Source organism: Chrysemys picta, chromosome 9 (genome assembly GCF_011386835.1).
Source record: "Chrysemys picta bellii isolate R12L10 chromosome 9, ASM1138683v2, whole genome shotgun sequence".
NCBI classification, from domain to species: domain Eukaryota; kingdom Metazoa; phylum Chordata; order Testudines; family Emydidae; genus Chrysemys; species Chrysemys picta.
Genome location: NC_088799.1, coordinates 70537678 through 70564204, shown reverse-complemented (window position 1 = coordinate 70564204; position 26527 = coordinate 70537678). Strand labels below are relative to the sequence as shown.

At 41.3% G+C, this 26527-nt stretch overlaps 1 protein-coding gene across 6 annotated transcripts in view; it reads left to right on the top strand.

Annotated features, from left to right (window-relative positions):
- The window catches only part of PCDH11X (protocadherin 11 X-linked), a 1048566-nt gene that overhangs the window by 883740 nt on the left and 138299 nt on the right, over positions 1-26527 (top strand). For 2 of the 6 annotated variants that reach the window (XM_065556489.1, XM_065556490.1), the window contains 2 exons: positions 24362-24450; positions 25569-26272. The exons of the other annotated variants lie outside the window; for them this stretch is intronic. In XM_065556489.1, coding sequence (XP_065412561.1) covers positions 24362-24450; positions 25569-25604 — 125 coding nt within the window. In that variant the 3' untranslated portion in view covers positions 25605-26272. Of the gene's footprint in view, positions 1-24361; positions 24451-25568; positions 26273-26527 lie in introns of those variants that run through there. 6 annotated transcript variants of the gene reach the window in all.

The window sequence follows — 26527 nt, the reverse complement described above, 5'->3', positions numbered from 1 at the left end:
ACATGGATCATTTGTATACTGAGTTTTATTCAGTCAAACTCTGTGTTGCCTTCCAAATTCAGAAAAGCCCAAAGCAAATAAACTTACTCATCTGAAGACTATGGAATTTGCTTTATCATTTCATTATATCTTGCTATGTCTTACTTTTTCATGATCCTATCAATATTCCCTCATATATGCCAAGAAGAAGGAGAAAACACTTTATTATCCATTGTTCTTCCTGATCGGCTGTTGTATAGCATTGTAAACCTGACCCGGCTGCGTATATAGCAATGTATCACATTTCTGTAGGACTCTTTTTGTGAACTAGGAAAAACAAACATTCCATTTACCTCAAAGTACAGGTTTAGGAAATTCAGGTTGAGGTTGGCAAAGTCTCCTAAGGGATTTGGGGACCCATTTCTTGTTAACTTTAACGTTGGAATTTGGGTGCTCCAAACCCTTAGGCAATGTATAAGGCTTTGTACAAAACAAATTCTTACTGTGGTAATAGAACTGTTTCCAGTGGTCTTATGACATCAGTGAAATAAAATGGCTTGTAAAACAGCAACTTCTGTTGTTGAGTGACTAAAGCTATTTTAATGACAACAATGCTGCAATTCTATAGCTTTCATTGGCATTAGGATAGATTTAAAGTTGCTATTTGTATCTAACCTAAGGGTTTAATGCACTATATGTCCGCAGGAAAAATAAACCCATACACGTATTATAGAATTTTTTTATATCTGCCAGCATTCTACTCAACATAAACCGGTGTCTCATTATTTTAGTACATATACATATAATGTTGAAGTGTCTGTTATTTTGTGTATTTTATATATTGCAAGGATTTTAAAGTCAATCTTTCCTCCACCTGCACCAACTTTGACTTGGTCTTTACCATTTTTGTGGTTACAATACTATACAACCTACTTAAGTATTGTAAAGCTGCTACTTAATAGTTTTGTAATCAGCAGGAGATGTAGTAGGATTACCTGAATTATACATCCAAAAGTACTGAATATTTTTTGTACCTGTGGTAGAATGTTATTAAAATTAATACTCTTCACAGAACTAAAAAAATAGGTATTGAGCCATTATTATGGCATTGCATGCTTCAAAGCATTTTGTTTTTCATTCTGACTTCAGTACTTATTTTGACCTTCAGTACAAGAAATTTTGTTCTTGAACATAAGAAGAAAATTTGTTCTGAGGTTAGTTCATAATAAATGAGACTATAATTTAGGAGAAGTAAATTCAAAGCTCATCAGAGATTCTCTGTGGTAGGAATAACACATGGGACTTATTATATAATAAGTAACAGAAGAGAAACAACTATGCAATACATATTCATAAAAATATATCCTTCTCCCTTTGGTGTTAAATGTAGGCTTATTACATTAAAGTAATTCAGGTTTTGAAAGGAGAATGCACTTACAGATCAAATATCTATTTCTGCAATTGTTATAGTTATTGTCCATATATTATTTAGTAACATATTTCACTTGGAATGGCATAAATAATTATTAATATAGTCTAAGATTAACTATGTATTTGTAGCCTCAAATATTGTGATTTTTTTGGAATAAACTTAGGTTATCCCTTTTCACTGAAAATAATGATCTGGAAGTGTAAAATATATTTTTAAAAAGCTCTACCAACATGCCACCAGCAAGCACAACATGAAAACTGGAAGAGAAAAATATATTTCAATAAAAATGCAATCTTTAAGAAGGAATGGATTTGCTTAGTTTACCTAATGAGTAGTCCTTTTTTATTTCAAATTAGAAAATTATTTCACTCAATAGAACACTGGCTATGACATGAACTCTCTTTGGTGAATAATTCTTTCTTAGGTTCTCCTTGACCAAAGGACTTGGGTAGAATGGAAAAAGGAAATTACATAAAATATTTCTAAGCTGAATAGAAAAATGAAATAACAGATGAACAAAAATTTGAAGGTTTCTATATAAATATTATATTTTACTAGTGTCCTATGGAAGGAAGGAAATTACTTGTGGGAGCAAACATTAGACGTGATTAAAGTTGCAGAATCAGGTTATTGGATTGTAGGGATATTAATGGATGACCTCTGTTGATGAAAGAGAGGGCTAGAATTCCTCTTCAGGGACGGCTCAAGGCACCAGCCGAGCAATTTTGTGCTTGGGGCGGCAGATTCTATGGGGCAGCATTCCGCCCAATCCTAGGGCGGCATGGCCAGCTCCGCCTGCCCCAGGTCTGTAGCAAGCCCAGCAGGGCAGCCCGCGTCCTTCCCTCCACGCCGACCGGAGCGGCGCGGAGCCCTCCCGGCAGGCAGCGCAGCAGTCGGTCCCGCGTGGCGAGCGCCCCGCTGAAGCCCTGGCCGCAGGGCCGGCTCCAGGCACCAGCCTGGCAAACAGTCCCTCGCTCCCACTGGGAGCAAAGGACCTCCCGCCGAATTGCCGCCGCAGATCGCGATCGCGATCGCGGGTTTTTTTTTTTTTTTTTGGCTGCTTGGGACGGCCAAAACCCTGGAGCTGGCCCTGCCTGGCCACCCCCTTTCTCTCTCTCCCCCCGCTCCCTCCTCCTCCCCGTCCCCCCTGCTAGCCGGGGCATGTCTGTAGCGCAGGGAGTCACCCTGCACCCTGGCTCCGGCCGCCCCGCAGGTTTTTTTCCCCCCCCCTGCTTTGGGGGCTCAGAGCCTGTCCTCTAATTTTCAACATTTTATTAGTACCTAAAATATTTCATATTCTATCCTCTACTTCCAGTCTTAGAGTTTAACAGGGCAGATCTTTGACTATTGAATTACTTTCGTGGTATGCATTTCATCTTCCTTAGATACAGACCCAATGAATTTATTTATTAATTTTGGTGTCCTTTACAAGTGATCAGATTTGAAAGATGTTTTGATCACTGCAGTCTGGGCTGGATTGGAATAGCAGTTTCAGAGATGAAAAGCAAGCACTTTGTCACACAGTCTGCCCCAGGCAGACTTTATTTTCCATAATAAGTATATGAAATTTCAAAGTACTCTACAACAATAAGCTGCTAATTCTTTTAAAAATCAAATTGAAGAAGTAGGTTGTAATGAAGAATAAAGGTTTTCAAAAACTGAATTTGAACCAAAAAATGTTTCTGTTGAACATTTGTTTTGGATTGTAAATCCAAAGAAATTATCAAATGAAAGCATGGTTTGTTATTTCATTTTGTCTGTCATATTTCTATGTGCTTTGCATCTCTATAAAGTCATATTATTCATAAACCAAGTATTTGTGCAGTAAGGAAAAGCAGGTTTTATACTTTACACTGACATTTCTAAAATGTACTACATGTGCATTGCTTACTCCATCGTTAATCCTGCTGTAGTTCTGGATTATGATATAGTATTAGCATACTGTGTAGAAAAGTTAACTGCCTCAATTTTAGATTGCATTTAAAATAGGTGACAGGAAGGTATAAAGTACAGTCTGTACTCATTCAGCTATATCTTTCAGGCCCATTAATTTTTTTTTTTTTTTTACAAAAATCCTTCATTATATGGTTGTTAATTCTGTCCAACATGTTTACAATTCTTGTTTCTGTAATTATTTCACAGAACTCATGTTATATACATTTTTAATTTGTTACCAGCCAAATATATATATATATATATATATATATATATTCATACAGTTGCACAGTAATGGAGACATTTTCAAAAAGCACCTAATGGATTTAGGAGCACAAATCCTTATGCCTTTCAGTGGGACTTGTGCTCCTAAATCCCTCTAAATTGTTTCCCAATGGCAGGCAGCTAGTTTTTTACAGTAATGCTATAAAGTTGCAATAAGTTAATTTTACACAGTTCTCTGAATTCATTAATGCCTGTATTCAACAGGTGGCAATAAACATTCATCATATATTGTTTGGTTTACCAAGAGTATCTCAGTTACTTCAGTGTGAGTTATAGTTGTAAGGACTGCAGGACTAGTCCCTTAACGGGCTGGGGCAGCAAATCCTTAGCTTGTGTAAAGTTTTATAGTTTCATTGAAGTCTGGAAATTGATCTGGACACAGTGGCAAAATGAGGACAGACACATAGATGGATTTTAAGTGACAGTCCACAGCTTTTAGCACCTTTAACTGCTATCCCCCCATCACCCAGACTGTCCTTTACCAGGCTTTTAATTGACTCCAGTGCAACCATGTAACCTCTAACTCGGAGGAGGATCTCCTTAGCTTGCTGTGCTCCTATCACCCTCCCCATTTCAAGGCGGACAGAGGGTGAAGAAGGGTGTGGACCTGGGCCTGCAAGGGCCACAAGGTCTCCACAATGAGCACAAGGCCCATCAGTAAAATCCCAGGTCTTTTACCTCTGAGAACCATTCATTTTATCCTTTTAACTATGCTGGAAACCAGCCATATACCAGGCATTTAAATGGTCCCAAGGCAGGGTTCCAGGGTTCCTGCCATATAACTCCTTACTGAGCCCCTCCATAACTCTCCCCACCAGCACCCATAAGCCCCAGCATCCTCTCATAGCACCCCACAATGACCCATGGGTTCTTTCCAAGACTGCAGTACTTCAGTCCTTTCCGGTCACAAAGAGTTATGGAATTTAGGTGGCTTATGACAAAAAGCAAAATAAAACAAAAACACACTCACACCATATACCCTGCAGGTTTCTTTTTGGTCTCCATGTAAAAAAGGCCATGAAACACAGCTGTCAAATATAATAAGCCAAATTGGCAATTTCTGAAACTTTTGAGATAGTATTTTACCATTGCCCCTTTCTAGACTACATTGAAACATGCAGCGTAGCTGCTTGCTTCAGAAACTTTACTACTTGTAATAGGTCTCCAATGAGTTGACATTAGAGCAATCTCATTATTTTAGCTTTGTTTACAGACTGCTTCTTTCTTCTTCTTTCCCTATAATAAGTTGAGTCATTATCTTTTAGATAGCCAAATTAACGAGACTCATTTGTTACCAACATCTGCAGTCATTCAGTTGACTTGCTGTGACTATTTCAGAACTCGGCTCCATGTTCAAAATCTACTTTATCCTGTGCCAGCACAATCTCTATTGTGTCAGATCTTTATCAGCATTGTACAGTTCCTGGTGGTGTATCCCTCCCACTCTCTTTTTTGCAAGTGTTGATAGCAAAATAGTTACTTGGTGTTATCTGCCCATATTAAGTTGATGGGCACATTTTCTGTTAACTCTGGGAAACCATTTGGGATTGTAATGTATTGGAGCCCAACAAGATTCCTATTGACATCATAGAATATCAGGGTTGGAAGGGACCTCAGGAGGTCATCTAGTCCAACCCCCTCCTCAAAGCATGACCAATCCCTAGACAGATTTTTGCTCCAGATCCCTAAATGAACCACCTCAGGGATTGAGCTCACAACCCTGGGTTGAGTAGGCCAATGCTCAAATCACTGAACTATCCCTCCCTCTCAAAAATGTCTGATTACTTATCAGAGCCAGGAATTGAACCCAGGTCTCCTGACTCCCAGGCCAGTGCCTTATCCTCTGGATCATGCTACCTCTCCATCATATAGATGAAGAAGAGACTATGGCCTCAGTCTTGCATTTTGATCTGTGAGAGTTGACCCTTACATCCACAAAGAGCTGCATTTCTTTTCTAACTCCTGTACACTTGCAATGAACTAAAAATAAGGCAGACTGATTGGATGTGTCTTTTTAGCTCCAAAAGAACATTGTTTTGATGTAAATGGGATGGAAAACTGTTGTCTTACACTTAATGTTTTGAATAGAAGTGGTTGCAAATTTTCCTGCAGAATGATTTTACAGTGGAAAATGCAGTTTCCACACAATCAAAATTCTCTGTAGGGAACATTTTGTCATTTTGAAAGTAACATTTTTGGAATTTTCATTCTGCAAAAAAATTCAAACTTTCAACGTTTTGTCCCAATTTAGGCCAAAACCAAATGTTAAATGTCAAAATTTCCATGGGACAGAACATCCTAATTTCTCTCAGTTCTTATTTCTCTAGGCTTTTAAATAGATTCGGCTGAATTCTCCCCTGTGCCAGAGCTACCTTTGGTATGGGGGAGATAGTATGTGGGAGCCAAATGCATCTCCCTGATCCTGCACCATGCAACCCTAGCACAAATTAGAGAAGTTGAGGAGCAACTATGCTGTGTCTGCCAACTTTATATCTGTAGAGAGTTACTCTTCACAAGGGGAATTCTCCATTGCTCACATTTGGCCAGAATGCAGCCACTTTGCACTGCCTGAATAGTGCAAAAAGGTGGTGTGGACCAGAGAATCTAGTCCAACATATTCAGATCTCTATGTTTAATTCCATCCTTTATCATACAGTTCAGCTGCTGGAAACTGCTCATCACAATTTGTGAACTTAGCTCAATTAATCAGCTGTGAGGAAATGGTTTTCGTAGGCTGACAGTCAAGAACCTGGCTTCACATGTTTCTACCACTTTGCAATATTAGAAAAAAGAGCAGGGGCAGCTCCTCAGCTGATGGAGCTGTGACCATTTGCACCAGCTGGGGATCTTCCCCAGACATTTATGCAGAGATTTACACAGGATCAGAAGGGCTTCCTTCACAGGGGCAGCTTGGTCCTTTCATAGTCTGCACAGAAAAAAGTGTAAATCCCATTTGTGCCAGACCTTTTCCTTTTTGCTTCAGAGCTGTACCCCGGGCCGGCTCCAGGTACCAGCTTACCAAGCAGGTGCTTGGGGCGGCCACTTCGGAGAGGGGTGGCACATCCAGCTGTTCGGCAGCAATTCGGCGGACGGTCCCTCACTCCTGCTGTTTTTTTTTTTGTTTGTTTGGCTGCTTGGGGTGGTCAAAACCCTGGAGCCAGCCCTGGCTGTACCACTTCAAGCTGTGATATTGCCAGGTCTCAAACTAAAGAAGATTGAGCTAGGTCAATGCTTGGAACTCTGAGGAAAATCGAAATGCTGCATGAAGTCATGGTGCCATCTAGTACATGGTATTCTTCATTCTGAGTCAATATTGAACCAATCGTGTTTAGAGCCACTATGCCTCATAGTATTGTAAAAACAATCTCCTGCTTGGCTAACATTTTCCATCCTTGGTCTCAGCCTAAAAGTGAATCTGATGAAGTGAGCCTTACATCAATTTAATGGCATTCAAGTTGTTTGAATGTGTGTGTGTGTGTGTGGGGGGGAGATACACTTTTTGCATATGTTCCAACTGAAATATGTTACACAAAACCTGTGAAATTTGAAATATCAAAATTGGCTTGTTTAATCATTCTCAGTGAAGAAAGAAAAAAAACCAAGTTAAAAGAAAATAAGTTCCACATTTACAAGCTATTCATGTTTAAATTTGCATGTTAGAACATTTTCTATCCATTCTTTTTCCTGATTGGTTTAACAGAGTGCATTAGAATGTTTTGCGTATTCTGATAATGACACATTTCAGGACACTTCTATTAATTACTCCAGCACTGAAGACATTTACAAAATAGAACAGAGTTTCATATATATATATATTGTGTGTATATATATTAAGGTTGCCCAATACTTCCCAACACAGGTCTTTGAAAAACTGAAATTGCTCAGTAGAGAATTCTTAAATTTTAGCAGCTAAATTCACCCAAAATTCTGTCTATTCTGGGCATGCTCCACTCCTGGGATGAGCAGGAGTTTCCCTGCAATTACAGCTCTGCTGCAGGGCATTCTGGATCTGGCCACCAAAACTAGGAGCAGGGAGCCTGTTTTTGCTTTGCTTTTAATGATCTCCCTGATGGGCAAGGTAGACTGGGAGAGGAATCTGCCCAATTCAAATACAGAGGGTGCAAGAGCTGGATCTGCTGGGGGATGGGAGAAGTAGATTTGGACAAGGTGCCTAGGGGTAGGGGTGAAAATTGGGATTGGAGGCTAGCCCGGAGGGGGGAGAGGGAAACTGGGAGTTGGGATGTGGGGTCTATATGGGCAAGGGAATTGGGAGTCAGAGGGCAGACTAAGACTGGCTAAACCAAGGTACTAGGAATGGAGGGAGAGATTGGAGGAATGGAAGTGGCAGCAAATTGGTGGGAGGGCAGACTGAGACCTGGAAAGGAAGAATTGGGACTGGCTGAGCAAGGAGATGGGGCATGGAGCTGGGCAGTTGAGGGCAACTGGGAATGGACATGGTAAGGAGACTGAGACTGGGAGATACAGTGGGTGAGACTAGAACTTGCTGGGCAAGAAGACTGATATTAGAAGCCTGAAAAATAGAGACTGGGAATGGCTAGGTGTGGAGAATGAGACTGCTTCAAGAAGCTGGGATGGGGAATCAACAGGATTGGAACATGGACAGATTGACGAGAATGGGGAAGAAGGTTCCTGAGTCTCCCCATTCTTCTGCTGTGAAACTGACTGACAAAGTCTCACATCCCCTTCTAGTGCTGATCCATATAGAGGATGACAACCTGCTACTCCTATCAGTTACTCTCTTAAATCAAGTGGCAAAGGTCTGTGCACTACTGATAATCCATCGGGGTGATTCAACATGATGGAATATAGGTTTTTCCATTTGATTTTTTGAAAAAAACATAGGAAGTTACACACAAAAAGTTATGTTAAAAGAGCCTGACTTTATTAACACTGTAATTTTTCAATCTGTTCCACCTGGGTGATTTCATTGAACTCTGCATGGGTATTTAACATTCCAGTGAGACAGATCATATTAAAGGGTCTAGGCCTAAATGTAAAACATTCCTGATATAAATTCATACTTTTAACATTCTGTTTACAAACCTTGCATGACCAGAGTGTTCTTTAGTTGTCCCAGTCTTGTGCACCAGGCCCAGTTTAGGGAAGGACGGCAGCAAACTAACAGCAAATTTTATTATGTACCCCAAAAGAAATTTTTTTATTATTATGCTAATTAGATATAACTGGAAGCTGAGAGTCAATATGGTGAGATGCAGCCACTATCAGGTATAGCACAACATTTAAATGAAATTGTTTAAATATTTCTCATTCCCCTGAACTCTTTGGCATCAATTTACCACATAATATGCAGCTCCCAATCCTGCCAAGTCCTGAGTATCCTGACATCAATAGTGGCTGAGGATGTAGAGCACCTTGCAGCTTTGGGCCCATATTTTATAATGAGAAATTGATGCCTGTTCCTTGGGTCTCAGCTTATTCAGTGTTCAATACATTTATTCACTTGGCTAATGCAAATGACAGAGTTAAATCATGTATTAGTGAAATGTTTTGTGGCAGAACGTAGCTTAATTACCAGGGAGGGAAATATTCGTTTTGCTTATCGTCTCTTTGAGAATTATGATTTTTTTCACATAGGACTTCTTCATCAAGTTAGAACTGCCATCTTCATACATCTTTGAGTAAAGGCTTCAGCTTTCACAAGCATCAGAACATCACCTTACCAACTCCACGCTTCTGATGCAAAATGTACCTTTGTCTGCTAGGGTCCTGTTGCAAGCCTTTGAAATACTACAGCATACCAAAAGAAGCCTTTTGCATGTGAATGGTTGTTAATGATAATTGAAAGCTTAGCACTGCAGAGTAGTAGTAAGTACAGGTCCCAGGTTTGGCAGCTGACATAGACAAATTGACCCGAAGGAAAACTGTATTTGGAGCTGTGCTTATTTTCGAAAATCCAGATTGTGGAACGTAGCTGCATAATGGAAGGTGAGAAGAGACCAGTTTTGTAGCAGAGGTTTGTAATGGCAATGTTGTGCATGAAGGGATAGCCTGCTGCCTAATAATTGTATGTTTCTGAAGAAGTCTAGCATAGAAATATAATAGTAATAAGACAGGGCAAAGATGTGTTCAGGCTTTTGTTTTTTTGTATAGTCCAATCTACTTAGTGTTTTTTTTCTTTTTACGTATTCTGTATCTGCAGTATGTTTCTATAAATCTTTTCTTTTATAACTAGAGACTTTGAAAGAGTGCTTTAAAAAAGTTAATTGAGCCAGAAAGATCCACCATTGAGGCATACCAACTGTAAATTTCACATTCAAGAGTAGGGGAGTACTACAATGAACACTTCAAAGCGCTATTGTAAGAGATGGTGTTTGGGGCCACTATTGTAGAATCCTTTTTTATGGGTATCATCGGGAGCCTGTAAACAGGTGAGACAAATTCTGTCTGGTGGCAATAATTCTTTGGAATAAACTTATTAGGATCAGCCCAAAGATTGTATGGAAGTCTGAAATCCTTTGAGCCTCATTTGTCCCTTACTTCAAATTAGTTTTGTATAGTCAGTGCAGTTACTCCAGATTCATTCTGGTGTGAGAGAAGAGTCAGGCCTTTTTTTTTTTTTACTGCAAATGGTGGAAGTAGGCAAAACTAATATTTCCATTTTAAACCCTAACCCCAATTATCCAAGGTTTTGTAGCGCATTTACAAAACTACAATTCAAGATGAAGCTTAGTCCACTTGTTTTCAACCTGTAAAAGAATGAATCTGAAGAATGTTTCAAAATGCCCTGGGCAGGTGCTGAAATATAGAAAGAAAAGGTTTTTTCAAAAAAGTTTTATTTGATATAAAAAGTGCATGTTGCACCATGAAATGTGGATATGTTAATTTCTGATGTGGACTTCCAACTTTTTTTCAGTTAGAGAATAGGGGGTAAATGAGATGAAATAGTAATCTTAAAATTGCAGACTCCACAAATGGAGTGTAAATGATTCTGCATTGTTAGAATGAATGCTACATTATTAAAAGATCGAAAAGTGCTACACAAAATAATTATATGACATAAGTACATATACTGCTAATGTCACTCCAGTAATAGAAATCTGTGTAAAATTTCAAACAAAGAAATTCACATATAGTTACAAATTGAACAAAAGGAAGGTCAGACGAGAAGTAATTCGATTAACATTTATGCCTAAATGTTAAACATTAAAGTGTGACTCATGCAAACATGATTAAACCACATTTTTGTTATTAAGTCAGTTCAACTTTTTACCCAATAACAGTAATATTCATTGCTAGTTTGGTATTTTTATGAACTGATTGGCTCCATCCAGTTCTTGCTATCCACATCACAAAGCTACCATCACAAATGTAGATCTCAGCAGAGAGGTCAAAGATTGAATAGGAACAGAGATAGACAGAGAGAGATGAAATATCATACAGTAAGAGTTAATATCTAATATATGAAGGAGCAAGAGGCAAGTTAGTAATTCAAATTTAGCAATCAAAGCAGATTGTAATTTCCAAATTCTGGCGGGTTGCCATTATTTTGGTCAGGAAGAGTCAAGGTTACAAAAGCAAAGGTGCTGGTTACTAGCTAGTCTGCAGTGTACAAGATTTGATTAGAGGTCTAAAGATCAGATACTTTCTCCCCTGGAAAGCCTCAAGGTTGAGAATGCTGAAGAATGACCTCACTGCATCCAGAAATATCAGGCTGACAGCTGCAGCAATATTAAAGCTTTCTGACTTAAAGTCAGTGCTGGGGGTGGTTAAGAAATGGCAGAAAGTTTCTCTAGCAGTACTACAAGCCATATGTCAGGACACAGTTATAAGGTGGCTAGGTAGCTATTTTAACACACTGGTTGGCTCCACCAGCTATGGTGTCATACTTGTCAGATTTTAGTACATCAAATACAATGTTATGTTATATAGATTTCTAATTCAGTAACAGGCCTGGAAGTCAATTGATGTGTAAGGATTCATGTTTATACCAGATCTGGTCTATCCTAAAGAATATCATTGTATGCAGTTCTGTCATAATATGCGATAACTTCCTTGTGTGGTTCAAAGTTTCTTTCCACTTGAGCTATCATGGCAGATGAGATCTCTGATGAAAAATTCTCATTTGGGCTTCCATGTACAGTAACTCCTCACTTAATGTTGCAATTATGTTCCTGAAAAAATGCGACTTTAAGTGAAACGATGTTAAGCAAATCCAATTTCCCCAAAGAATTAATGTAAATGGGGGGGTTAGGTTCCAGGGCAGCTTCCCCTACTCTGCAAGCACCAGAGGCGGGGGGTTCAACCTTCAGCCCGCCCACTCCACTCCTTTCCCCAAGCCCCCACCCTTGACCCGCCTCTTCTCCCGCCACTTCCTCCCCCTTTACTTCGCTCGCTGCATCCTGGCTCCTCCCCCTTCCCTCCCCTCCCTTCTAAACGCTGCAAGCCATCTGATTGCTGCCTAGGGGAGGGAGGGGGGCGGCACGCTGAGTCCTCGCTCCTCCCCCCTCCCTCCTGCCCGGCGCAATCAGCTGTCTTGCCGCGTTCGGGAGGCAGGGGAGGGAGGAGGAGCCTGCGTGCCGAGTCCTCGCTCCTTCCCCCTTCCCCCTGTCTCCAGAACACCACAAGCCAGCTGATTTGGGTGGGGGGGAGGAGAAGGAAGGCTCTGATCCGCAGAGTCTGCTGGCGGGCGGGAGGCGCTGGGGGACAGGGGGCCATAGGGAGGCTGCCAGCTGTGGAGAAAGCAGGCAGCCAAACAACGTAAGAGTGGAGCATTGCACAACTTTAAATGAGTATGCTCCCTAATTGATTAGCAAATTAACAACGAAACAACATTAAGCAGGACGACTTTAAGTGATGAGTTACTGTATAAGATGGGGAGATACTGTGATAAGTTACTGAATTAAATAATTTTAAAAACTATTTTTCTCCAAAAGATAGTTGATGAAACAAGGAGTCACTGTATTGAGCTTTTAAACAAGCTTAGCGTATATTATGTATTTTCATAGGCCTCAGTCAGTTCAGTCTGAGCTGTGTTCTTATGCAGTTAATAAAAGTTATGTCCCTTCTCTCAAAACAATCTGCCATCTGGGTGCTTACTAATATATTACATAGCTGGATGCCATACATTGTGAAAACCTAGCCATTCTTCTAACTGGTTGTAATAGGTTGTTTTATCAACTGTCCTTCCAGCATGCAGGGAATTCTGTGAGGTGACCAGAGCATTTTTCCAGGGACCTTATTGGTTAATGACTTTGGTTTCTATTTTTAAACTTATTTGCTCTGATGCCCTTTTCTGCTGTCTGTGTAGTTTACAGTAGGATCTCTGGCTGCATAAACATAATGTTAAGCCTCAGTATTGACGTGGGAACTTTTCTTTAGTTGTAGGCTGTCTTCCCTAGTCTCGTGCAAATAAAGCTTGGGTAAGATACCAAGAAAAGATACCCTGTAGCGTACACAACAACTCACAGTCTTTCCCAGGAGAGAGAGAAGGAAGTTCAAATCAGCTAGAGTGCGCTGGTGAAGGAGCCTCATTAGAAACATATTTACCCTCTAACATCTTGTCAGGTAAAGTTGCATGAATCTCAAGGAGAAAAGATTCCACCTTTTCTGTAGAAAATAAAACATTTGCTAACTTTTTGTTAAAGCCAGAAAGCTTCAGAAAGAGACACAGAAGCTAAAAAACAAAAGGCCATGAGTTGAGTCTCTTGAGAATATGATGGTAGGGTCCCTAAAGTGTCCCCCCCTAGTCTTGGTCTTATGGCACAGTATAATGGTCATAAGGTTTGAAAAATGAAGGAAATCCTGTGGATTATGAGCTCCATGAGATATTGGTGCAGTGCTAGATGGATTCAAAGAGTATGTCTACACTGTAGTGTAAGCCCGTGCTTGAGCCCTGGCTCAGGCCTAACCTCTCTTGCATCTATGCTGCAATTACGCTAATCCACAGCTCAGACCCAGGATCTCAGGAGGGTCTGAGCTGAAGTGAAACCGGGTCCTAGCCCTATTGCTTTGCAGTGAACACACAGCTCCACTTGACTCGGGTCCTGGGAGCCAGCCAGAAATATCCCACAATTGCATGGGACAACTTCCTTAGTCCTCTGTCCCAACAATCTGTAATCCACTCTATTGAAAATGGAAGCCACCCCTCCCCACTTTGCCAGTGGCAGCAGCTCAGGTCAGCATTAACCCATTATCTTCTGATCACTAATCTGCAAGCACGCTATTAGAGAGCCTCCTGGGTTTGCAATGGATAGCAAACCAATCAATCAAAGCTAGCTGCTGCCTGGTAATGGGCAGGGCAGGCAGTAAAGTTTTCCCACAGTGCACCACACTCCTAGGGCTAGAGCGGCCACATTTCGAGGGTGGGAGGTTGGCATTAGGGCTTCTGGGATATGGTTACTTTGACTCAGGTCTGTTCACTGCAGTGTGAATGCCAGACCCGTAGGTTTGAGCATGGGTTAGAAAAGCCTTAACAAATGGTTGCAATGTAGATGCCCAAGTCCAGGGTTTCCTAACATGGGTCAGTTGACTCAAGTCCCACTAACCCTAGGTTTACATTTCATACCCAAATGCAAACTCTGGATTTGAATTTCAAGCATCCCAGAATTCAGAGAGGCATGGGAATGGAAAATAGGAAGAGCCACACTGGATCAGACCAGCTGTCTGTCCAATTCTGTATCCTGTCTCTGACAGTGACTAGTACCTGCTGCTTCAGAAGAAGTTGCAAGAAACCCTGGATTAGGCAGCTATGGGAACACCTACACCGGCAAAGGTTTCCAACCAACCCCCCAATAGTTAGGGATGGGTTTATACATAAAGCATAAAGGTCTATATTGTTGTAAGGATTTGGGGTTATTGTTTGGGGCCATCTATTTTAATAACAGACTTATAGCCAATGCTTGGTATTTCAGTAATAAAGTATTGTTAACTTTAATGATTCTTAAATACAGTTTTTAATATTCTCACATATACATAAACACACTCAAACTCACAACTACCAGGACTGTTCTGTGAAAATTACACTATACGTCTCTTGACATCCATATCAAGTGATCTCTATATCTCACTGTCTCAACAGATATATTACTCTTTTATGAACCAGCAACAAATAGGATAGTAGCTTATGACAACGGGAGCAGGGAAAAGGGAGATAAGAAATAGGGGACCTACAGCCGCTGGTATTTTTGAAGCTGTATTTTTCTAAAGAATAAATGTATTGAAATTTTTATAGGCCACATTTTAAAATCTGGCATGTGGGAAGGTATCATTATTTCTTTATGAAAACTCAATGAGACAATCCATTCATATCTCATGAATACACCTTCAGTACTTGAGTTTAATCACTCATGTACACTACTTTGTATATATAATCCAAATAGAGCACGTCAGATATAGCAATAATCCTAAATGATACATAGTATGAGAGACAAAGGCAGAAATTATTCAAAGTGTTTTGTTCCCTACCTAATGATCATTTATTATGGGAGAATCTACAACCTCTCAGTTCTAAATAGCACCAAAGATTATATTTCACTGTCAATGTCAAAGAGAGTAGTGTAACTGCTAGCCTGCAAAATTTGTCCTAGCCTGATGGAGTGGCAAGTCTCTACCTTCATTAGTTACAACTGCATTAGTACAAACTGATGTACATTCTACACCATAAGCTAGCTAAAATAATATTTCATCTTCTCTGAGCCCTTTGTGTGTGCAGTGGGATTTTAGAGATCATCCAATACCCTATTTAAATTTAGAACACTTTAAAAATAGTTTCCAACGTTTTGCAAAGCTCTGAGCAGCCGTTACTGCGTTTGTGCTGTCTGATATGAAGAATTATTAGAGTGAAGTTAGAAATCAATATTTACCTCTACTTCATTTTTCCCCATTCAGAGAGATTCATAGATTCATAGATTCTAGGACTGGAAGGGACCTCGAGAGGTCATCGAGTCCAGTCCCCTGCCCTCATGGCAGGACCAAATACTGTCTAGACCATCCCTGATAGACATTTATCTAACCTACTCTTAAATATCTCCAGAGATGGAGATTCCACAACCTCCCTAGGCAGTTTATTCCAGTGTTTAACCACCCTGACAGTTAGGAACTTTTTCCTAATGTCCAACCTAGACCTCCCTTGCTGCAGTTTAAGCCCATTGCTTTTTGTTCTATCCTTAGAGACTAAGGTGAACAAGTTTTCTCCCTGCTCCTTATGACACCCTTTTAGATACCTGAAAACTGCTTTCATGTCCCCTCTCAGTCTTCTCTTTTCCAAACTAAACAAACCCAATTCTTTCAGCCTTCCTTCATGGGTCATGTTCTCAAGACCTTTAATCATTCTTGTTGCTAGATGACAAACTAAAACTTAAATTAAGATCTTTAAAATGAAAGGGAATAGTACATAGATTTTGGGGAGGTGAGGGGGGGATGACAAAATAGTTAAATGTTCTTGGCAGAGATACAGAGTAATTAAAACCATATATATCATTATGATAAACTCATTTAAAACACAGGATTTTTCCTGTTCTGAAAGACAGTAAAAACAAAACAGCAGTTCCCAGTAGTGGCACTAGACATTAGGTAAGGCTCTATTATTGATTCCATTTTAATATGTGTTTTACAAAGGAAAAAAAATTGCTGAAAGCTGTGACTTTGCATAGAAAATCTCAGAAATAAAACTTCACTCTTGGGCTGAAGCTCAGCATACAAAACAGAATATGTGTTTCCGGCATAGAAAGGCTCATCCTCAGCTAGTGTAAGTTGTCATAGCTCAATTGATTTCAATCAATCAACAAATCAATTTTAAATTCCACTGCCTTATGAAAATCCTTAGAAGTATCGTAAGGTGCTCACATTCTGTCACTCTCACATAAATGTGGGGGTGGTAACTTTTTGTGAACTCCAAAATACTCCAGAAAAAAAATAAACAAAAGGAAAAAAGAAAAGAGTCAAGAAAGCTGGCCCACTTTAAATAGTTTTCATCCAGGATACCACTATAAAGTTGTTTGAGTTTCATGAAGATTGTTTTTGCCTATCTATCATATGGGCAGTTGTAGGACAAGAGAAGTAAAAAGAAGAGGAACATGAAGGCTTAGCTTTGAGTTTAGTTTTTCATCCACAGTATACAAGGTGGTGTCACATTAATACCTGATGTCAGTCATCCTTTCACTGCTTTAAAAAAATTGCAAATAAGTGTGTACCATAGCAGTACAAAATGTAGGGTTGATATTGCTTGATTTTTGGTAAATATGGAATGAGTTTAGTGGCAATATGCATACCAAAGTGAATACTGAAAAATACAGGAGTACTTGTGGCACTTTAGAGACTAACAAATTTATTTGAGAATAAGCTTTCGTGGGCTACAGCCCATTTCTTCGGATGCATAGAATGGAACATATATTGAGGAGATATATATACACATTGTGGCAAACCCAGGACAAACAGCTACAAAAGGTGTGGGGGGGGGTAGTAATTAGTACCAGGGGGTTAAAAAGGCCTCTCCCAAGCCACTGAGGAGAGATAACCATGGGGAAATAAGGTTCAGCTGGACAAGGGGTTACCAGGGAACTAATTAGGTTCAGCTGGCTCCAACTGCTTGTGACCTTTTTAAACCCTCCCTGAGGAGGGGGGGGGGGGGAGGAATAGGAGAGAGAGCGAATGAGAGAAGCAGGGAAGCTGCCAGTAAACTAGGTGCAGCAAGGCTCTGAACCCTTCCAGCAAGGAAGGCCGCACTCTGTCCCCAGAAGGGAAGAAACACAAGCGCAAGGGACTGACTGAGGGAAGGAATAGCCAGACCCTGTGCTACCTACAAAGATTTGCTTTTGCCCAAGCCTGTGTCTCCAAGGCTAAAAAGGACTGAGCCTGCTGAGGAGAAGAAGGTACTTTGCCACAACATACAGAGAGCATGAAAAGGTGGGAGTTGTCTTTTCATGCTCTCTTAGGGCTACCATATGTCCGGATTTCCCCGGACATGTCCGGCTTTTCAGTCTATAAATAGCCGTCCGGAGGGGATTTCTAAAAATCTAAAAATGTCCGGGATTTCCCCCCGGTTGGCTATTTATAGACAGAAAAGCGGCGGCCAAGCACCGCTGGGCACCCAAAGCTCCTTCCCGGCTCCCCACATCCCCTGCAGCCTTACCACGCTGTCCGGCCCCACAGCTGTCTTCCCCCTCCTCCCCTCCCTGGAACGCTCCGCCCACCTGCTCCTCCCCCTCCCCTGCTTCCCGCGAATCAGATCTTCGCAGGAAGTCTGAAAAGAAGCAGGGGCAAGCGGGAGGCAGCAGCAGGTAAGCTGGGGCGGGGGGGTGTGAGGAGGAGAGCTCCGGGGAGGCGCGGCCCTCTCCAGCCCGGGCCGAGCGGCGCCCGGTGGCCCCAGCAGCTCCAGCCCAGCTCGGGCCCCAGGGCGGCAGCCCCGGTTCCGGCTGAGCGCGCCAGCATGGCTTGGGCCCCAGCAGCGCGAATCAGATCTTCGCGGGAAGTCTGAAAAGAAGCAGGGCAAGCGGGAGGCAGCAGCAGGTAAGCTGGGGTGGGTGGGGTGTGAGGAGGAGAGCTCCAGGTAGGCGCGGCTCCCTCCGGCCCGGGCCGAGCGGCGCCTGGTGGCCCCAGCGGCTCCGGCTTGGCTCGGGCCCCAGGGCGGCGGCCCGCCTCGGGCCCCAGCAGCGCCGGCTCCGGCCCGCCTCGGGCCCCAGCAGCGCCGGCTCCGGCCCGCCTCGGGCCCCAGCAGCGCCGGCTCCGGCCCGCCTCGGGCCCCAGCAGCGCCGGCTCCGGCCCGCCTCGGGCCCCAGCAGCGCCGGCTCCGGCCCGCCTCGGGCCCCAGCAGCGCAGCCTGATTCCTGGGCTCTTTAAAGCCAGCCCTGCTCAGGGGACGGGGTGGAGGTTGGATGGGTCAGGAGTTTGGGGGGTGGCTGTCGGGGGGTAGGGGTGTGGCGAGGGGTCGAGGCAGGCAGGTAGCAGAGGGGGTTGGATGGGTCGGGAATTCTGGGGGTCCTGTCAGGGGGTGGGGAGCAGTTGGATAGGGCATGGGAGTCCCCGCGGGTCTGTCTGGGGGTGTGAATATGGGGTGGGCGTGTGGATAAGGGTCGGGGCAGTCAGGGGACAGAGAGGGTCGTAGGGGGGCAGTGAGAGTGGGGGGGGTTCTCAGGAGGGGGCAGTCAGGGGACAAGAAGCAGGGTGGCTTAGATAGGGGGTGGAGTCTTAGGGGGCAACTAGTGGCAGGGGTCCCAGGAGGGGGCAGTCAGGGGACAAGGAACGGGGTTGGGAGTTCTGAGGGGGGCAATCGGGGTGGGAAGTAGGAGGGAGTGGATGGGGGCGGGGCTAGAGCGGGGCTCCTCCCCACCAGTGTCCTCTTTTTTGCTTGTGGAAATATGGTAACCCTATGCTCTCTGTATGTGTGTTTATATATCTCCTCAATATATGTTCCATTCTATGCATCCGAAGAGGTGGGCTGTAGCCCACGAAAGCTTATGCTCAAATAAATGTGTTAGTCTCTAAGGTGCCACAAGTACTCCTGTTCTTTTTGCGGATACAGACTAACATGGCTGCTACTCTGAAAACTGAACAATACAATGCTTATGAGCTCTGATATGAAAACTCTTTGTTTTGTTTTGTTTCTATCACTCTAGTTTCTTTTTTAAAAATGTACAAAGCTTTAGAGTATTGGGGCAGCTGCTACTCTATATATATGAAAGCAGAGAAGATACAGATATATTGCATAGAAGCTTTGGTAATAAATAGGCAAAAATGAGATCTCAGTGATATGATATTTGCAGGAAAGAAACTTACTATATCATGACCTTGCTGCCAGCAGATACATTGTTCATGCCTGAATGGAGTTTCTGACAAAATCAGCATGTAATCACAAACGTTTTATCAAAAGTTCAGAGGAAGAAGATACAGTCACAATGAGTTTGACAGGGTCACTTTGAAAATGCACTCAGAATGCACTCTTGCATACCTGCCATACCAATGCCGTTCAATCAAAGGCATTTTCAAAAGATGACTCAGTCACTAGATGTACAGTAATATCTTTGGAACCCATTTCCTTGGAAGCTTAACAAGACATGATCTAAGGATAGATGTTCTTGCTCAGAGGCATATTCTGCAGTGTTATATATGCTATTTCTCATCAGAATTGAATAATTAAGTTGCTTTAACATTAACATTTATTCATGGATTCCTTTGATCTTCAGGGTCACTATTAAGCATGGGTCTCTATATGGAATTGTTGAGTGGACTGGAGGGGAAAGACAGAGAGACACTGTTCTAAGATTGAATTTGGTCAAAAATTCTTTAGCTACCTTCCTGGTCATTTCTGGTAGGTTATTATGTTTCTTACCTGGTCAGATAGTGAACAAATAGACACTAACAGATGGAAGTATGGCTGCAGGCTAGGATGAAATTGGGTCCTGAACCTGTCAAATTGCCAATTTACCTCCTCCTGAACAAAATAAGGAAAGCAACAACATCTTGATAATAAATAGACACCCAACCTGTGATAAAGAACTGCTCCTCCTTGGTGTCCATTCCAGGGCACTTAATAGTTTGTTTATTACTCTATATTTTATGGATTAATATGCAGTCACTAATGACTGAAAGTGGTTACTAATATATGCAGTCACTAATGATTGAAAGTCCATTTCTGATAGGTCCCGACATAACAAAACCGTCATCACAAAGCTGGCACTTCTAGGCACCTTTCTTGGTAGTCTCTAGCAGTGAAAGAAAAGGTTGAAGGTGACTGAAGGAGAATGAGAATTTTCCTTCTTACCCTCTTAATGAAACAGCATGAAGCAAGCTTCCACTGCTGCTGCCCATGTGCTGTGCTCATCTATAAGATTTTGATCTCCAGTGCTATTTATATGGCACTACTCTCAAGCATCCAAACTTCCACATGCAATTTTAAAGTAGAAAAGGATTTCTTAAATGATCCTTTTCTCACAGAAAATCAAAGCAAATTTTGTCAACAAAGGCTTGGATCTTGCAAACACTTACACACATGCTTAACTTTAACTACATGTGCAGGTGCTTGGAGGATTGGGCCCACAATGTGATAACTCTTCTGAATTGCTGTCAAGCCAGCGACTGATTCAGGGCTTGACTATATGGTAATTGGAACCAAAATAGCCAAAATCGATTGTAATTCACTCGTTTCTCGTTCTGGTGCAAGTCTGTGAGTGGACACTCATATTTCAGGATAATTGTGCCCTATTTCAATATAACTTAAGTCAGTTACAAATCAACACACTTGCATCAAAATACCTGAAGATGTGATTTGCAACTGATTTTTAGTTATTTCAGTCCCAGTTACCACACAGGCAAGCTCTTGGAAAGAAGTTCTGTTCAGCCAAACTGGCAATGCACTGTGTACCTCCTGCAAGATTTTGATGGTCCTCAATGTATTGGTTTCACTGAGCACCACTGATTTAATATCTAAATGTTGTTGTTTTTTTACTATTGGATATTTATAACAAAGGCTGCCGATTAGATTTCACGTTGCCCTTTTTTCAGGATTAAAATACTCAGCATTTACACTGCTCAGCAAACACCAGCAGACTCCCTCTGTGCTTCCTATTTATGCTCACCCACTAACTAATTAATACCAATAAGCTGCAGACGTTCAGTGGCTTTATCCTCACACCACTGTATTCTATTCTGTCTTTCAATGCATACACTACACTTTACATAACTTGATGTAGTTCTATTTTTGTTCTTTTAATGAATAAATCCAATACTGTAAAGTTCACACTACTGCTTACAGGACAGGCGGGGGACATATTTTAACCACTCCAAGAAAGGCTTCTGTAACTTTGACAAAAGCCATCTTATCTCAGCAAAGCCAGCTTCCTTTCTCCTTGCATTTTTGCAATGATACGCAGAATAGTTGTTAGATAATTGCTATCATGTTATGGTAAACATAATTTCTCAGAAGTCTTTTGTTCAGAGCTTGCTTTGGAGTTGAGAGCCCACTGAAAAAGCAGCACAAGTGTATCCACAAGCAAAATTTTTCTCCTAGATATTTATTTGCATGGGAAACTTAGGGCAAATCTTGCCCCTCACTGTGGAAAGCTCTAAATACAATGTGATGGGTTCTCACAGAGGGACTCTAAACCCTTTTATGCCAGAGGGCAAGTTATCGCCACTGCTGGTAGTGTGTGTGCAAAGCCACTGAGGTCCATAACTACACAGTTTTTAACTACCATAGCCACACCACTACTAAAACCGATAGTCTTCAGTAGTGCCTGCCTCCACCCTAAAGTTGGGGAGGGACACAATTTCTGTCCACACTGCTCCCTGTGGAGAGTCCTTGTAGAAAGCCTATTTAATCTAACTGTGCATAAGAATTTAAGATTTGGACTTTAGAGAGCAGATTGTGGTTGGAGATGTTGCAAGTAGCATTTAGTATAGAATTTTGTGGGTTTTTTTGTTGGGTTTTTGCAGTGGTTGGTTCTTTAGTGGTGATAGTGATGAGGTGTGCAGTTTTTGTTATTTTTGAGGCAAGTTCGTGGGCAGTCTCCAAGCATATGTCTACACTGCATTGTAAACCTATGTCTGTGGGACCCAGTCTTTTGAACTTGGTGTTTCCAAGCCCATGTTTGAGCCTTCACACTGCATTGTAAATCTGGGTTTACAGACCCAGGTCTTACCGCTGTGCTAACTCATTCATACTGCACTACGCTAACCTTCGGACTCTGAACTGTGACTTGAGCTGCGTACACACTGCAAATTGACAGGGCTTGGACCCTAGTTACAACAGAATTTGGGCTCTGACTGCCCCCTTCCCCAGGGTTCCTTGGGTCCAGGTGGTGGGTGCTTAGTGACCCATGTCAGACTGATTTGTGTGTGGACAAAAAGGAGGCTTGGGCTCAAAACTGTGTCAGAGCCTGGCCTTAGAGTGCAGTGTAGAGGTATCCTCAAATGCTTTAGAAGGCAGAGGAAGCCAAACAAATGGTTGGAAAATCGTTCCCAGAGTGTTATCAGTGGTTCACAGTCGTGCTGGAAGGGCATAACATGTGGGGTCCCACGGCGATTGGTTCTGAGTCCGGTTCTGTTCAATATCTTCATAGAGAGTACATTTATCAAGTTTGCCAAACGATACCAAGCTGGGAGGGGTTGCAAGTGCTTTGGAAGATAGCATTAAAATTCAAAATGATCTGGAAAAACTGGAGAAATTGTCTGAAGTAAATAGGATGAAATTCAATAAGGACAAATGCAAAGTACTCCACTTAGGAAGGAAAAATCAGTTGCACACATACAAAATGGGAAATGACTGGCTAGGAAAGAGTACTGTGGAAAGGGTTTTGGGGGTCATAGTGGATCACAAGCTAAGTATGAGTAAACAGTGTAACACTGTTGCAAAAAAAGCAAACATCATTCTGGGATGTATTAGCAGGAGTATTGTAAGCAAGACATGAGAAGTAATTCTTTTGCACTACTCCGTGTTGATTAGGCCTCAACTGAAGTATTGTGTCCAGTTCTGGGTGCCACATTTCAGGAAAGGTGTGGACGAATTGGATAAAGTCCAGAGAAGAGCAACAAAAAATATTAAAGGTCTAGAAAACATGACCTATGAGGGAAGATTGAAAAAATTGGGCTTGTTTAATCTGCAGAAGAGAAGACCGAGAGGGGACATGATAACAGTTTTCAAGTACATAAAAGGTTGTTACAAGGAGGGAGAAAAATTATTGTTCTTAACCTCTGAGGATAGGACAAGAAGCAAGGGGCTTAAATTGGAGGAAGGGTGGTTTAGGTTGGACATTAGGAAAAACTTCCTGTCAGTGGCTAATCACTGAAATACATTGCCTAGGGAGGTGGTGGAGTCTCCATCATTGGGGATTTTTAAGAGCTGGTTGGACAAACACCTATCAGGGATGGTCTAGATAATACTTAGGCCTGCCTTGAGTGCAGGGGTCTGGACTAGATGACCTCTCGAGGTCCTTTCCAGTCCTATGATTCTAATTCCAAAGTACAATATGTACATTGTTGACCTTGAGAACTGCAAGACTTCCAGGGAACTAAAATATGTTATCCTCAGCTATTTCGGCTTTGTAGTGTATTTATTAAAGGGTAGTTTCAATGCATGTAGATAAATCTTATGGACACTGATGAATGATATATATTATAGGAACAATCATGATAAATAAATCTATATTACTACCACATATCGGTATGTGGTGATGATAATCATGAGATAAATATCTTTATTTCTGCAACAGTGAATGCATTTGTTTCACTTTTGATCTCCTCACCTACATTGTGCTCACTAATTCATTTCTGACAAGACTTTTTGCTCTTTGCAATTCTGACTAACTTTCAACCAACTGCCTTTTTACTAACGAAGGAATATATGAAACTGTAGTATAGTTTCAGAGGGGTAGCCGTGTTAGTCTGGATCTGTAAAAGCAACAAAGAGTCCTGTGGCACCTTATAGACTAACAGATGTCCGTTAGTCTATAAGGTGCCACAGGACTCTTTGCTGCTTATAGTATAGTTGTTAGAGCAGGGAGGCTGGATGTTCTGGATCCAGTTCTCAAATCTACCACTGATTTACTGTCTAACCATGTGTCATGGACTTTAGGCCAAGATTTCAAAACCAAGTACAAACTGTGGATGTCTCAGTTCTGGGACCCGATTGTCAGAGGCTGGATGCTGTGCTCTTTCTAATGTGTGTAAACAAAGACTAAAAAGGAAATTTTAAAAGTAGCAGAATTCCAATTTTTGTTTATACGTATCAAGCTGATATACTATACTGTTTTAACTCAGATGATACCAAACTAGGAGGGATTGCAACTGCTTTGGAGGACAGGGTCATAATTCAAAATGACCTGGACAAATTGGAGAAATGGTCTGAGGTAAGCAGGATGAAGTTTAACAAAGACAAATGCAAAGTGCTCAGTTTCACACATACAGAATGGGAAGAGACTGTCTAGGAAGGAGTATGGCAGAAAGGGATCTAGGAACTATAGTGGACCACAAGCTAAATATGAGTCAACGGTGTGATGCTGTTGCAAAAAAAAGCAAACGTGATTTTGGGATGCATTAACAGGTGTGTTGTGAGCAAGTCACGAGAAGTCATTCTTCCGCTCTACTCTGTGCTGGTTAGGCCCCAACTGGAGTATTGTGTCCAGTTCTGGGCACCACATTTCAAGAAAGATGTGGAGAAATTGGAGAGGGTCCAGAGAAGAGCAGCAAGAATGATTAAAGGTCTTGAGAACATGACCCATGAAGGAAGGCTGAAAGAATTGGGTTTGTTTAGTTTGGAAAAGAGAAGACTGAGAGGGGACATGAAAGCAGTTTTCAGGTATCTAAAAGGGTGTCATAAGGAGGAGGGAGAAAACTTGTTCACTTTAGTCTCTAAGGATAGAACAAGAAGCAATGGGCTTAAACTGCAGCAAGGGAGGTTTAGGTTGGACATTAGGAAAAAGTTCCTAACTGTCAGAATGGTTAAACACTGGAATAAATTGCCTAGGGAGGTTGTGGAATCTCCATCTCTGGAGATATTTAAGAGTAGGTTAGATAAATGTCTATCAGGGATGGTCTAGACAGTATTTGGTCCTGCCATGAGGGCAGGGGACTGGACTCGATGACCCCTTGAGGTCCCTTCCAGTCCTAGCATCTATGAATCTATGAAACTCGTTATTCTGTAGGTTTTCTTAAACTTTTTTCCCTCAAAAAAGAGCTGTACTTGTACTTCACTTTGCAGTTAACTTCTAACTAGAATTCTTATTTACAAATTATTATTAATTCAATATCAGCATTGCAACATGCACCATTCAGTTGCTTTTAAGCCTTAATTAAAATACACAATCCCACTAATTAATTATAGCAATGCTTGCACAGAGCATACTCCCTACTGGCTGTCTCAAAGCCTTTTTTTTAACTAATTAATTAGCAAATCTCTCTTCAGTCCTACATTATTTTCAGTTTTAGTGACAGTCTGACTTAATATTCCTTCATCTTTATCTTGCAGCTCCTACACTACCATCAGAATTACTTTTTTCTCTAAAAGTTTGAATGAAGTTGTGCTCCTACTGACTGTTGTTTTGAATATTTGATCTTCAAGTGTCCGTTTCTACTATATTTTTCTTCAAGTTTCCCAGGATACAAGTTTTGCTTACAAGCACTTTGACCACATGTTTGAAGGATTGCAAGATTGAAAACAATATATGACACTACTGCTGTTCTTTATTTACAAAAACATTATCCACATCAGAGTATATCCAAAGGTTATCCAAGAAGCCTCATAAGTTGAAGTGCTGAAATTAATATTTTTATGGTATGTAAGAAGTTATATTTGACATATTCAAAATAACATAAAAAGTGGGCTTTTCTATAAATCACATTGTATAAAATGGAATGAAATATGTGACTTCACAATATATCTATTGCTATAGTTATGTAAGGCTTGCTACTTTATCTACTCTTTAAAAATAATGGGTAGGTAGTATTTTTCTTTGTATCTCAAGAATTCAAAAACAGTGACTTTACATGTGAAAAAACGAAAATCAGCAACACAAAATCTGTTCACCTATGTGTCCCTTATGGTCCAAAAAAATCAGACTACAAAACTTCAGTTTGCAATGTACAAAGAAGACTTCATCACCATGCAAAGGGACAAATCAATAGAGATGTGCAATCTTTGAGTTTATGTAGGATAATAAAACTTTTTCCAGATATCTGTTTAAAGGATTATTTTTCAAAAGTTCAGATGACACAGATAATGTCTAAATCATTCATTCTTGAGCATTTGGTCCAATGGGAGAAACGTGTTTTAAGTGTTAGTCATTGTGTTATATTCTGTCATACTCACGTGTAACAAAATTCAATGACATTTCCATGCTGCTTGTACAATGTGGAATTAAGACAGTGATGCGAAAGCTAGTTATATAGCTAGGCATACAGCACTACTCAGACTACCAAGTATAGGAT